General features: G+C 47.2%; 1 protein-coding gene across 1 annotated transcript in view; it reads left to right on the forward strand.

Annotated features, from left to right (window-relative positions):
- Positions 1-14,856, forward strand: part of GALNT2 (polypeptide N-acetylgalactosaminyltransferase 2) — a 191,265-nt gene that overhangs the window by 158,942 nt on the left and 17,467 nt on the right. Inside the window, exons 9-11 of the mRNA XM_070364851.1 lie at positions 1,179-1,268; positions 2,307-2,410; positions 6,824-6,950. Of these exons, the coding sequence (XP_070220952.1) occupies positions 1,179-1,268; positions 2,307-2,410; positions 6,824-6,950 (321 nt within the window). The remainder of the gene's footprint in view (positions 1-1,178; positions 1,269-2,306; positions 2,411-6,823; positions 6,951-14,856) is intronic.

Here is a 14,856-nt window from a genome sequence, read left to right on the forward strand (position 1 = left end):
CTTGATTCTTCACACCTCAGATGAGTGAACTCTTCTTCCAACGGCCCGGCACCCCAGTTTCTTTATGTAAGCTGAGGGGCTTCTTTTCCATCTCTAACATTTTGAACTGATTAGAAGATGGACTGTTCCAGACAGACACACAACTGAGGGTCAAGCAACAGTTAAAAAAGAAGACAGTAAAACTGAGACATCAGATGGAACCTTAGAAAGCAGAACACTGGGCCCCGCCAGGGAGCCCGGGGCTCTGGTGCCTCTTCCAGGCCGTGTTGTCGTGGGCAGGCCATGTCCCCTCTGCCCCTCAGCACCCCTGCCTGAGAAAAGGGGTGACCATCGTGCAGCCACTTGGGGTGGCTGGAGGAGGCCAGGGCTGTGATTGGGAGGCTCCCACCCAAAGCCTCACCTGGGGGCAGTCATGCTGGGAGGAGGCACTTGGGTTGGGAGACAAGATTGCGGAGGTTCTTAGTAAATGGTAAGCGTGCTTGGGGCTTTCCAGTTCAGGCCCTCGGCTGTCACTGTCATCCTTGGTGTGACTGTCCAGTTTGTCTTACCCCTCAAGAATTTGCAGGAGCTGAGCTGTGCTGGGCTCTCCTCCCACAGCAGCTGTTTGTGGTGGAGCAGATGTGGATGGTGAGGTGACCTGCATGGGTGCAGCCCCATGCTGCCCCAGGGCTGGGCCAGGTGCATTCCGAGAGGATTTGGTGAAATCCCACGCCATGTGGCTCAGCTGCAACCAGGAGAGACTGAAGGGACCCAATTTGCGGCCCAGGAACCCGTACTCTTATCCTCTCTGCTCTCTCTCTCTCCTCCCCTGGGACCTTGTTAGGGGGTGCCTGGCAGATTTTTTAATCCATCCCTCTTCTTTCTCACCTCCTTACAGCCCTTGGGTATTACCTCACAGACTCCAGTTTCCTTATTTCACACTTACACTTTCTGGTTTTAGGAAAAACTGCCCCACAGTTTGTGTGTTGGATAAGCCTCCTGGGGAAGGATTTCAACGTGTGCCCAGCCCTCTGGTCTCCGCGTCCCAGTCTACTGCACAGTCTCTCTCTTCCCCCTGCATCGTCTCTGTTTTTCCTTTGGTTTTCAGTGAATCCATCCAAATACCCGGGACGGAAGTACCAGCAGCAGGCAGCCCGTGCTTACAGCATCCTGTGTTTCTTTTCTCTTCTGTGACCTGCAGGTTTTGACTGGAACTTGGTGTTCAAATGGGATTACATGACCCCTGAGCAGAGACGGTCCCGGCAAGGGAACCCCGTCGCTCCCATAAAGTAAGTGCCAGGCGTCCTTCAGGTTCCCTTCTCTGAGGTCACAGGTGAGACGTCAGGCTCCAGCCTCATGTTCCCTCGGGACCTAGTCGCGCTCTTGTCTCCAGCCACACCCTCACTTGCCCTCATCTTCACTCAAGGGAGAGTCTCTGCCAACAGCTTGTAGAATAAAGTACTTTGAGATTTATTTTCTTGTACTTAAATACATCAGATCTGCCAGTTCCACATCCTTTGTGCTGATAATGTAGAGCGTTTTCCACACAGGATGGGATCTCAGGCTGCCCTCAGGGTCTGGGCAGAGAGGTGGGCAGCCAGGGTGAGCCCCACCGCTGCCCCCGGTCAGCGCCCTTATTCACCGGATTCTGCCCTCTGTGCGGAGGAGGCACCTGTATCACTGCCAGCTGGGTGGGGTCCCCAGGTGTGGTGGGGATGCCTGTCCAGGAACACCTAGTTCAGGGGGTCCCTGCGGACACCGTCACTGTCTACATTGTGGTGTTTGTCCCCCGTCAGCAGGGAGCTCCAGCAGCATGGGGCCTGGACTTCTCACAGTGACTCCATGGAGACAGGGCTGGGGCTCCGCTGTTGACCTGTACCTAGGCTGAGAGGAAACGAGAAGATGATGGTTCCTCCAGCAGAGGAAGAAGCTGTCCAGTGATGAGGATAAGAATAAGGGTAGCTAGTGTCATCAAGCGTTTCCTGTGTGCGCTGGGTGCTTTAAGCCTGTTACTGTTCGTAATCCTCCAAGGAACCTGGCACAGAAAAGCCGAGTACTAGCCTGGGGCACACTAGCAAGCGTCCCAGCCCAGCAGCTGCTCTCACGTAGGGAGGCTCCGTGCAGCCCCTCGCACTTGGGAGCATCTGAGCAGAGCACTGAAGCCAGCAGGGGTCAAGCTGAGAGGGGCCCCTAGAGCTCTGAGCTAAGGACCAGGCTGTGCTGTTGTTTTTAAGTCTTGTTTTCAGGCTTGACCTTGGCATTAGAATGCTGGTGATCTAACCATGACCTTCGACCTCTCTTTTCTCCTACCCTCTCTGCCTCTGTAGAACCCCTATGATTGCTGGAGGGTTGTTCGTGATGGATAAGTTCTATTTTGAAGAGCTGGGGAAGTATGACATGATGATGGATGTGTGGGGAGGAGAAAACCTGGGTACGTATGAGCCTTGTGTCTTTGGACACCAAACTGTTTCCATTCTGCTGAAACCATGGTCTTTTCTTGCCAACCAAGGGGTAGAAATGAAAAGTGGAAGTTTTGGAGAAATTATTAAGTGAGAGTTTGTAGTATGGAGGTGCCAGTTGGAAAAGGTTTATAGAAACATTGAAGTGACCATGTAACAGACATAATTAGTCCCCTTATAAAGTATAAATAGCACCCTTTTTAATCTTAAAAGTGTCTTGGGTTGGGCATTAGAATGTCTTTCCTTAAGAATGTAGGATGCTAGATACAGAGTCTTTGAAGGAAATTGCATACTTGTTAATGTCATCCGAATTCAGGAGTTTGGAAAACAGACTGACAAAAATTGGGGGAACACTTGAGGCTCTAAGACTCATTTTTAGACACATAGGAGTCCCAGCAAAGCCTGTTAGACTAGCTGAATTATAATCATGGGGCAGGGACGGTTCTGTTTTGTTTTTGTTTGTAGTGCATGCAAATCATTTTTACCAGTGATTAGGGACGATTAAATTGTATAGAGTTTGGTCTTTATTGGCAGTTGCATCGAATTTACTGCATAAATATAGAAGGACTCTTGTTTCATGTTATTTTTTTGTTTAGGGGGTTTTGTTTGTTTCACTGGGAGTTTTTGAGCTGAGTTTCCTCGCCTTTGAATGCTGCTGAGTTACTTTCTCCCCTGGGGAGGAGGAGAGAAGAAGGATGCTGCTATCACTTGCAGTCATTTTTACTTATAACAGAGACTTTGATTTTTTTGTTTGTTTAAAAAAAAAGACTAGGTTAGACAAGCCTGTTATTTTTCTCTCATTTTATGATATTAATGTGAGTGATAGCGTCTCCTTTGTGGAGAGAGGTTATCGCCTTGGTAGATTTTGAAAGCTTCTTAGATTCAGTGACTACACCCGGAGAAAGGACCTGAGTCAGATGCCTTTTGGATTTTTTTAATGATACACTGACAGCGAGGCAGGGCTTGATTGAAATCTTCTGAGCACAGAAGGCTTCAGAAGGATTGTTAATCTCCCGAAGGGAATTCCGAGTCACCTTTGCCCTGCTGGCACCCCTGGGGCAGCCCAGCCAGCCAGGATCACCACCTGGTAGCAAAGTAGAGCGGGGTTTGCTGTGTGCCATTAGGTTATGGTAGACGGAGGCAGCCAGCCTTTTAAAGCATCAGAATGTAGAAAGAGTATTTTTTTTTTAATTTGAATTTATTTAATTGGAGGCTAATTACTTTACAATATTGTGTTGGTTTTGCCATACATCAACATGAATCTGCTACGGGTATACACGTGTTCCCCATCCTGAACCCCCTCCTACCTCCCTCCCCATACCATCCATCTGGGTCATCCCAGTGCACCAGCCCCAGGCATCCTGTATCCTGCATCAAACCTGGACTGGCGATTCATTTCTTATAAGATATTATACATGTTTCAATGCCATTCTCCCAAATCAAATGTCAAAGGAGACTTTGCACTCGGAGACCAGTGGTGGGAGGGGAGATATTCTTTCTCGTTACCTGGTTTATTGTTGGTTTGGTTTGTATGTTTAAGTACCTGTGCCGTGTGCGAGGTTCCCTAGAAGGGCTTGAGGGGTTCAGGTGGGGTGACACATGGTGGATGGGGAAGAAGGTCAGGGGTAATGTGGTCTGGGTGCTGCTGGCACTGTGGCACCTCCTCCCGTGACGGGCTCTGACATGGCCACTCTGGAGGGTCTTCTCCCATCAGGATTAAACAGGCACAGGGTTTCAGCAGGAGGAGCTTGCAATGAGTCTTTCTCCCATCTTGGCACTGCTCACACTTGATTTTCTGGGTGCTGCGTGCACACCCACTGTGGTTGTCCAGCCTGAGGGCTGACGTGGGTACCTATTAGGAGAGTCAGGGAGTGGGGATGCCCGAGTCAAATCCAAACACCCCCTCTTGGGATGCCCCACCAAATCTACTAGTGCTCCCAGATTTCCTCACCTACAGTGTATATCTAATTAAAGCACTTAAAAAAAAACAGAGGGAATTCCCCGGTGGTTAGGACTCGGCGCTTTTGTGTTGCTGTGGCACCAGGTTCAATCCCTGATTGGGGAGCTAAGATCGCACAGCCTTGCATTGTGGCCAAAAAGGGGAAAAAAAAAATTTTTTTTTTTAATAAATAAAAAGGACAAAGAATGCTACCTCTGGCCCCTGTGAGATGTGGGGGTTAGACTCCTTAGGAATGTTATTTGTCCTTTTTCAGCCCATCCGCACAGCCTTAGGAAGGATGCTGACCACCCCCAGTGCATCATCTCGTTTCATGCTTTCTGGAAGGGACTGAGGTCTTGCTTGAGGTCTCGAGCTTATTGTTAGTAGAGCCAAGATACAGACACAAACTGCCTAATTAAAAAGCCACCATGTTTTCCTGAGTAATCAGTCATCCCTCGTCGGAGCCCAGTGAAATCAGTTGAACATAACTGTAGTTGTTCGTGGCCTTAAAACTCTCCCACCAGGTCTCTGAATGGCTCCCTTACTGGTTTAACAGGCTCCCCATACAGGAGCCAGGGAGTCTTCGTGGCCCTGAGTTTTGAATTTTCCAGATAGGCAACTATATCTTTGAATTTTATTTCCTTAGATACAGAGAGCCTCCTAATCAAGTTTTGTTCAACACTCTGTGTAGGCTTGGTGGTTATGACCACACATTTCTAATATGATGAGGGAAGTGGTCATTAAAATCCCCAAACTGCTACACAGGGAGGTGTTTGGGGCTTCCACTCACTGGTCCCAGTAGAGATTCCTGCTGCCCTGCTCTCGCATGGGTGTCACATGCCTTTGGCCACAGCCTGGGCACCTGCTGCCACACAAGGCCTTGTGTTCCGCGGGAACCCACCTGGCTCTGAGCCGTCTGCGCTGGCAGCAGTGACTGCGTGTGCCGCTCTGTCTCACTCCCCTGCATGTTGTCAGGGGTGCAGAGTGATGCTGAGGAAAGACCCTTTTATACCAACCTCAGGAAGTCTTTCAGAAAAACGAAGTCTAACCCTCCATCATTTCATATCTTGATTTTCCTGTGTAACCTATTTCTCGAGTTCAGTCACATCCCTGCTCAGAGTGGGTGGCGATCAGGACGGGAGCCCGGCCGGCTCCCCGCGTCCAGGCTGCTCCCAAGCGTGGTGCTCTGGGCTGCATGTGTGTGCACGTGTCATGACCCGCGCCTGCTTGCCCAGGTGCTGAGTCCTCGGGTAGACTCCGTGTTGACTCGGGTGAAGAGCAGCTGAGTCCTCGGGTAGGCTCCGTGTTGACTCGGGTGAAGCCCAGGTGCTGAGTCCTCGGGTAGGCTCCGTGTTGACTTGGGTGAAGCCCAGGTGCTGAGTCCTCGGGTAGGCTCCGTGTTGACTCAGGTGAAGAGCAGCCTTGCTGGCCTGGTGGCTGCCCGGTCTGGTTGTTGTTCGGGCATCATTGGTCACTGGACTTGGCCGGCTGGCTGGACACCTGCTGGTACACAGGGATGAGATAAGTTTTGCGATTTAAGGGGAGACATTGTTTTTGTCCCGGATGGAGGAAGTTCAGGTGCATGCGGACGCTCTGGGCACTTAAGTCTTAGAGGAAGGTGGTGAACACAGTTGCCTCTTACATCTACACTGGGGCTGATGTGGGCATTTCATGCCTTTGATCATGGACACTCGGGCACGGTTGGTTGCCTTTTCTAACTTGGATCCTTAGGAAGCATAGTAATACTCCACTGTAGAGAACCAGTCAGAGAGGAGTTCTGGGCCGAGTCTCACCCACAGTGTTGCTGATGTTACAGGGGTGCCTGCTCTGCTGCCAGGAGTCTTGTGTTCACAGTGGGTCAGGGAATCAGTCTTGTCCTAGGGTTTCTAGTCTGAATCTGAAAAATATTTCAAGTGTGCTCTTACTTTCTTTAAAATTTGGAATAGACTTCTTTCATGAAAACAAGGAATTTGGTGACACAGATAGAGCTGGCATCTGTAATTCTGCTCAGTGGTAAAATCTAAGATACTAAACGTCCCAGTATGGGTAGTTTGTTGGGCATAAATTATTCACTTTATCTACACTACTTTATATTGTCTGTATAATACCACTGCTGTGCAGACACCCTCATTGAATCTTCAGGATATTTCATTCAATCTTTTTTTCTCTATCTTTATTGAGGTTTCACTGACAATTTAAAATTGTATATATTTAAGGTATACAGCAGGATGATGTGATATGCACCTGCATCCCCCCACACACATACGTCCTTGACTGTGTCCTGGACTCTTGAGACTAGTGTCAGATGTCCCCCCAGGGGACATTCAAGGACCCACTGGGAAAAGGGTCCTCCCTGTTGGCATTGCCTCAGGCCCTGGAGGTGGGGTGGGCATCTGCACCCGTGGGCAGCCCAGGCCCTCGGTCACCCATGTCTTCCCCACCTCAGAGATCTCGTTCCGCGTGTGGCAGTGCGGCGGCAGCCTGGAGATCATCCCCTGCAGCCGCGTGGGACACGTGTTCAGGAAGCAGCACCCCTACACCTTCCCGGGAGGCAGCGGCACTGTCTTCGCCCGGTAAGTGGCCAAGAGGCCCAGCAAGGCCCTGAGCACTGCTGACCGGCCCCGCACAGGCCTGACTGTGGGCTGTGTGGGAACATGTCCTGCAAGGGGCCGCCCCTCGGGGATGACAGGGGCAGCTGTAGGGACTGAGGACAGCGCATCGCACTGTCTGATTCGGGAGCAGGGAGCTCCTGTGGGTTTTAAGCAGCTACTAGACTCCTTTGTTTTGCACTTTAGAAGGGTTCTTCTGCTCCCTGGCCAGAGGATGGCAAGGATGACACCAAGAGGAAATGATGGTGCGGGTGGCAGAGGGCGGGGGCCAGGCAGGCATGTTTACTGATGAACAGGAGAGAGTGAGCGGGGACTCCTTGGTGACACCCACGCTGGCGATCACACACTTGGCTGACGCGGTGCCCCTACAGACACAGGAAGCCTCAGAGTAGGGTGGGCATGCTTAAGGTGGGGGATGACTAGTTTATGTTTCACGTGGCATTTTAAAACCTATATTAAGTACAGATTGCACAGTGTTCTGTATCGTACAGAAACTAGATTTCTTAGCATAGAGAATATACGTTCAGGGAAACTTTAACAGAAGCCAAATATCATATAATGCTTCTGACCAAATTGCCTTCTCCCAAAAAGTATATCATTTCCCGGATGTTGTCTAAACTTCATTTCTCTTTGTTAGAAACAAAAATATGTTCTTACATGACAACCTCTACAAAATCAAACAGTATTATGTACATTTTCCTCTAGGGCACTGTAAGACTCTTCTCAGAAACCTCTTGTAGAGACAGATCAAACACTTCAAATCAAAGCCTGATAGCTACCAGCAAAGCCTGGGGTTTCAGAAAACAGTCTTTTAAAATACACAAGACATTGCTTTGTATGCTTTTTTAAAGGGAAAAACCCCACTGTTTTTTAGAAGGGAAGCTTTGCCAGTGTATTTTACAGCCCGGGAGTCCTTTCGCTGGAGATATGGGGAGGAAACAACCGTGGTTCAGAACTGGGGGCCGCATGGATCATCAGGCCTTCAGCAAGGCCCTTGCTGCCCACTCTTGGCGGACTCACCTAAAAGATAGGGAGGTGGAATGTGTTAGTTTTGAAGTCCAGTTCTCTTTAATTTCTTCAATTATGTCACATTCAGGGTATAAGTATTTCACCATCTAAAAGTTGGAACTTGACAACAATAGCTAATATTTATAAAGTGTTTCATATGTGCTAGTCTGTTGGATGCCTTATAAATATTCACATCCTCTCCATGTGTATGAGTATAAGGAGTACATACTCCTCATCAGTTCAGTTGCTCAGTCGTGTCCGACTCTTTGCAACCCCGTGAACCGCAGCATGCCAGACCTCCCTGTCCATCACCAGCTTCCGGAGTCCACCCAAACCCATGTCCCTTGAGTCAATGATGCCATCCAACCATCTCATCGTCTGTCGTCCCCTTCTCCTCCTGCCCTCAATCTTTCCCAGCATCAGGGTCTTTTCCAGTGAGTCAGCTCTTTGCATCAGGTGGCCAAAGTATTAGACTTTCAGCTTCAGCATTAGTCCTTCCAGTGAACACCCAGGACTGATCTCCTTTAGGATAGACTGGTTAGATCTCCTTGCAGTCCAAGGGACTCTCCAGAGTCTTCTCCAGCACCACAGTTCAAAAGCATCAATTCTTCGGCGCTCAGCTTTCTTTATAGTCCAACTCTCACATCCATGCATGACTACTGGAAAAACCATAGCCTTGACTAGACGGACCTTTGTTGGCAAAGTAATGTCTCTGCTTATGAATATGCTGTCTAGGTTGGTCATAACTTTACTTCCAAGGAGTAAGCGTCTTTTAATTTCATGGCTGCAGTCACCATCTGCAGTGATTTTGAAGCCCAGAAAAATAAAGTCTGACACTGTAACCGCCGTTTCCCCATCTATCTGCCATGAAGTGATGGGACCAGATGCCATGATCTTCGTTTTCTGAATGTTGAGCTTTAAGCCAACTTTTTTACTCTCCTCTTTCACTTTCATCAAGAGGCTTTTTAGTTCTCTTCACTTTCTGCCCTAAGGGTGGTGTCATCTATATATCTGAGATTATTGATATTTCTCCTGGCAATCTTGATTCCAGCTTATGTTTCATCCAGCCCAGCATTTCTCATGATGTACTCTAAATATAAGTTAAATAAGCAGGGTGACAATAGACAGCTTGATGTACTCATTTTCCTATTTGGGGTCAGTTTGTTGTACCATGTCCAGTTCTAACTGTTGCTTTCTGACCTGCATACAGGTTTCTCAAGAGGCAAGTCAGGTGGTCTGGTATGCCCATCTCTTTCAGAATTTTCCACAGTTTATTGTGATCCATACAGTCAAAGGCTTTGGCATAGTCAATAAAGCAGAAATTGTTTTTCCAGTGGTCATGTATGGATGTGAGAGTTGGACTGTGAAGAAAGCTGAGCACCAAAGAATGGATGCTTTTGAACTGTGGTGTTGGAGAAGACTCTTGAGAGTCCCTTGGACTGCAAGGAGATCCAACCAGTCCATTCTAAAGGAGATCAGTCCTGGGTGTTCTTTGGAAGGACTGATGCTAAAGGTGAAACTCCAGTACTTTGGCCACCTCATGTGAAGAGCTGACTCATTGGAAAAGACTCTGATGCTGGGAGGGATTGTGGGCAGGAGGAGAAGGGCACGGCAGAGGATGAGATGGCTGGATGGCATCACTGACTCGATGGACGTGAGTTTGAATGAACTCTGAGAGTTGGTAATGGACAGGGAGGCCTGGCATGCTGCAATTCATGGGGTCTCAAAGAGTTGAACACGACTGAGCAACTGAACTGAACTGAACTGGAACTCTCTTGCTTTTTTGATAATCCAGCGGATGTTGGCAATTTGATCTCTGATTCCTCTGCCTTTTCTAAAACCAGCTTGAACATCTGGAAGTTCACGGTTCATGTATTGTTGAAGCCTGGCTTGGAGAATTTTAAGCATTACTTTACTATTCCAATCCCATACTCCTCATAAAGCCTTATAAATTAAGTATTATTATTTCTGGGCTTCCCTGGTGCTTCAGTGGTAAAGAATCTGCCTATCATGTTGGAGACTGCCTGCCATGCAGGAGACACAGATTCGATCCCTGGGTCGGGAAGATCCCCTGAAGAAAGAAATGGCAACCCACTCCAATATTCTTGCTGTGGATTCTTGCCATTCTTGCCATGGAAAAATCCTATGGACAGGGGAGCCCGGTGGGCTACAGTCTATGGGGTCATAAGAGTCAGACACAACTTGGCAACCTAAACCATCACCACCATTTCAACTTTAGGGGTAAGAGAAACTGAGGCACAGAAAGGTTCAATTCCTTTGTCTAAGTTCATGCATCTGGAAAGTGGGATTCAATCTTGGCCACTTGGCTCTGGAGTCCATGTTATTTTTTATCCAAATCTCTAAGTACAGTTAGTGGTTGAGGCTGCTAGATTTCAGCATTGAGATACAGACTCTAAAGTAGCGTCTAGGGTGGCAGGGAGAGAACCATCTCATTTGTGCAGGTCACTGTGTGAGGAAGGGAAGGAAGCAGACAGGCAGGGACAATGGGAGGAATGAATGGAGAAGTGGCTCCTGGGTTCCTGCCTTATTCTGCCACATGTGTGCCCTGTTGCTTTAGAGAGAGCATGGTGATGCCACACCTGCAAGCTCTTACATCATATCACGTCCATGGATGCCCGTTGAGTGAGAACCCTTTGGCAGTTCCTTCTCTTTTTCTTACAGCTTTGTTTCCAGTTAGCCTCTTACAAGCCTTTTAGACTGGAGAGTGTTGCTAATGTGCTTGCATGTGGATGTGGATTAGAGTTTTACCAAAAGGCCAAGGGAGCTCCCAGCCAGAATAGCCGTGGGACAGTGGGGCAGGTGCCTTAGAAGATATTTGGGTTTACTGTTAGTAGTTAATGGTGAGACTTATTCATGGTAAGGGTAACTACTATTAAATTAAATGCAAAAAGCAGCAGTTTAAACTTACTCTCTTACCAAACATTTTCCTGTTTAGTGTGTGTGACTGGCCAGTCCCAGCCTCTGTCTCCTGCCTGCTTCCTGGCAGCCCTACTTGACCTGCACCAAGGCTGGGTGGGGAGGGGAGCAAATGCAAGGTGCCCTGTACCTACAGCTCCTAGAAGACTGCTTGCCATAGAGGCGCCTGAGAAATATTTGCATCAGTGAATTCAAACGAGTGTTGAGCAGCACATGAAGCTCATTCTTTGCGGCTACTTATGTATCTTTTTTTTATTAAGTAGGCAGAAAAGGGGACTTCGCATTTAAGAGTTGAGAAATGACTTAATCACTTAGTGACTTTTAGGTGATTTAAAACTGCTGTGTGACTGCACTTCCTAAAACCTTTTAATTTGGTGAAAACATCCGTCAATCTCCCTCTCCCCCATTCCCCTTCTCGCCACTCCTTTCTCCCGCCACACACGTATCTACCATGTGCTGTTCTGCTACTACTGTATTTCCATCCATGAAGACAGGGACACCTTCCCATGGCAACATGTGAAGCGTACACCTGTGTCTTTCATGGCCTCAGGAGCCCATGTGTTTGCCCACTTACTGCTGATGGTTGTATAGGTTCTTTCTTCTGCCATTGTGAGCAGTGCTAAATGGAGCATGTTTTCATTCCTGGTTGGTTATTTTCTTGAGGTAAATTTCTAGATGTGGGAACTGCTAGATCAGAGGACAGCTACATTCAAATTATCTTGTCTGCCTCTTACAGGGTCTTCTAAAGAACAATCCATCTAGACACATATATCACTTGATATAAAGGATCAGTTCAGTTCAGTCACTTAGTCGTGTCCAACTTTTGTGACCCCATGAACTGCAGCACGCCAGGCCTCTCTGTTCATCACCAACTCACGGAGCCCGCCCAAGCTCATGTCCATTGAGTCAGTATGTCATCCCACCATCTCATCCTCTGTTGTCCCCTTCTCCTCCTGCCCTCAATCTTTCCCAGCATCAGGGTCTTTTCAAATGAGTCAGCTCTTCACATCAGGTGGCCAAAGTATTGGACTTTTAGCTTCAGCATCAGTCCTTCCAGTGACTATTCAGGACTGATTTCCTTTAGGATGGACTGGTTGGATCTCCTTGCAGTCCAAGGGACTCTCAGGAGTCTTTTCCAACACCACATTTCAAAAGCATCAATTCTCTGGTGCTCAGCTTTCTTCACAGTCCAACTCTCACATCTATACATGACCACTGGAAAAACCATAGCCTTCACTAGACGGACTTTTGTTGGCAAAGTAATGTCTCTGCTTTCGAATATGCTGTCTAGGTTGGTTATAACTTTCCTTCCAAGGAGTAAGCGTCTTTTAATTTCATGGCTGCAGTCACCATCTGCAGTGACTTTGGAGCCCCAAAAAATAAAGTCAGACACTGTTTCCACTGTTTCCCCATATGTGCCATGAAATGATGGGACCAAATGCTATGATCTTAGCTTTCTGAATATTGAGCTTTAAGCCAACTTTTTCACTCTCCTCTTTCACTTTCATCAAGAGGCTCTTTAGTTCTTCTTCACTTTCTGCCATAAGGGTGGTGTCATCTGCATGCATATTTGAGATTATTGATAGTTCTCCCCGCAATCTTGATTCCAGCTTATGCTTCATCCAGCCAGCGTTTCTCATGATGTACTTTGCATACAAGTTAAATAAGCAGGGTGACAGTAGAGAGCCTTGACGTACTCCTTTTCCTATTTGAAAACAGTCTGTTGTTCCATGTCCAGTTCTAACTGTTGCTTTCTGATTTGCATATGGGTTTCTCAAGGGGCAGGTTACGTGGTCTGGTATTCCCATCTCTTTCAGAATTTTCCACTGTTTATTGTGATCCACACAGTCAAAGGCTTTGGCATAGTCAATAAAGCAGAAATAGACGCTTTTTGGAACTCTGTTGCTTTTTTGATGATCCAGCGGATATTGGCAATTTGATCTCTGGTTCCAGATGTTCAAACCAGCTTGAACATCTGGAAGTTCGTGGTTCACCTATTGCTGAAGCCTGGCTTGGAGAATTTTGAGCATTACTTTACTAGCGTGTGAGATGAGTGCAATTGTGCGCTAGTCTGAGCATTCTTTGGCATTGCCTTTCTTTGGGACTGGAATGAAAACGGACCTTTTCCAGTCCTGTGGCCCCTGCTGAGTTTTCCAAATTTGCTGACATATTGAGTGCAGCACTTTCACAGCATCATCTTTTAGGAATTGAAATAGGTCAACTGGGATTTCACCTCCACTAACTTTGTTCATAGTGATGCTTCCTAAGGCACCTTGACTTCACATTCCAGGATCTCTGGCTCTAGGTGAGTGATCACACCGTCATGATTCACTGGGTCATGAAGATCTTTTTTGTACAGTTCTTCTGTGTATTCTTGCCAAACAGGAGATGGCAAGAGTGAACGTCAACATCCTAGGAATGGACTGGAATGGGTGAATTTAACTCAGATGACCATTATATCTACTACTGTGGGCAGGAATCCCTTAGAAGAAATCGAGTAGCCATGATAGTCAACAAAAGAGTCTGAAATGCAGTACTTGGATGCAATATCAAAAACGACAGAATGATCTCTGTTCGTTTCCAGGGCAAACCATTCAATATCATGATAATTCAAGTCTGTGCCCTGACCAGTAACGCTGAAGGAGCTGAACTTGAACAGTTCTGTGAGGACCTATAAGACCTTCTAGAACTAACACCCCAAAAAGGTGTCCTTTCCATTATAGGGGACTGGAATGCAAAAGTAGGAAGTCAGGAAACACCTGGAATAACAGGCAAATTTGGCCGTGGAGTACGGAATGAAGCAGGGCAAAGGCTAATAGAGTTTTCCCAAGAGAACGCACTGGTCATAACACCCTCTTCCAACAACACAAGACTCTACACATGAACATTAACAGACGATCAACACTGAAATCAGATTGATTATATTCTTTGCAGCCAAAGATGGAGAAGCTCTATACAGTCAGCAAAAACAAGACCAGCAGCTAACTGTGGCTCAGATCATGAACTCCTTATTACCAAATTCAGACTTAAATTGAAGAAAGTAGGGAAAACCACTAGACCATTCAGGTATGACCTAAATCAAATCCCTTATGATTATACACTGGAAGTGACAAATAGATTTAAGGGACTGGATCTGATAGATAGAGTGCCTGATGAACTATGGACAGAGGTTCATGACATTGTACAGGAGACAGGGATCAAGACCATCCCCAAGAAAAAGAAATGCAAAAAAGCAAAATGGCTGCCTGAGGAGGTCTTACAAATAGCTGTGGAAAGAAAAGAAGTGAAAAGCAAAGGAGAAAAGGAAAGATATACCCATCTGAATGCAGAGTTCCAAAGAATAGCAAGGAGAGAGAAGAAAGCCTTCCTCCATAATCAATGCAAAGAAATAGAGGAAAACAACAGAATGTGAAAGGCTAGAGATCTCTTCAAGAAAATTAGAGATACCAAGGGAACATTTCATGCAAAGATGGGATCAATGAAGGACAGAAATGGTGTGGACCTGACAGAAGCAGAAGATATGAAGAAGAGGTGCCAAGAAGGATATAGGCCCCAAACAAATTATTTTAGTAATTGTAACTCAGATGATTTGAAAGGCTCCCCACTTATAGCTCAGTTGGTAAACAGTCCACCTGCAGTGCAGGAGACCCCAGTTGGATTCCTTGGTCTGTAAGATCCCCTGGAGAAGGGATAGGCTACCCACTCCAGTATTCATAGCCTTCCCTTGTGGCTCAGCTGGTAAAGAATCTGTCTGTAATGCAGGAGACCTCAGTTCGATCCCTGGGTTGGGAAGATCCCCGCACAAGGGAAAGGCTATCCACTCCCAGTATTCTTGCCTGGAGAATTCCATGGACTGTATAGTCCATGGGGTCCCTAAGAGTCAGACAGGACTGAGCAACTTTCACTTTCTTTCACTTTCCATGTT

Source organism: Bos mutus, chromosome 28 (assembly GCF_027580195.1).
Source record: "Bos mutus isolate GX-2022 chromosome 28, NWIPB_WYAK_1.1, whole genome shotgun sequence".
In the NCBI taxonomy this organism is placed as follows: Eukaryota; Metazoa; Chordata; class Mammalia; order Artiodactyla; family Bovidae; genus Bos; species Bos mutus.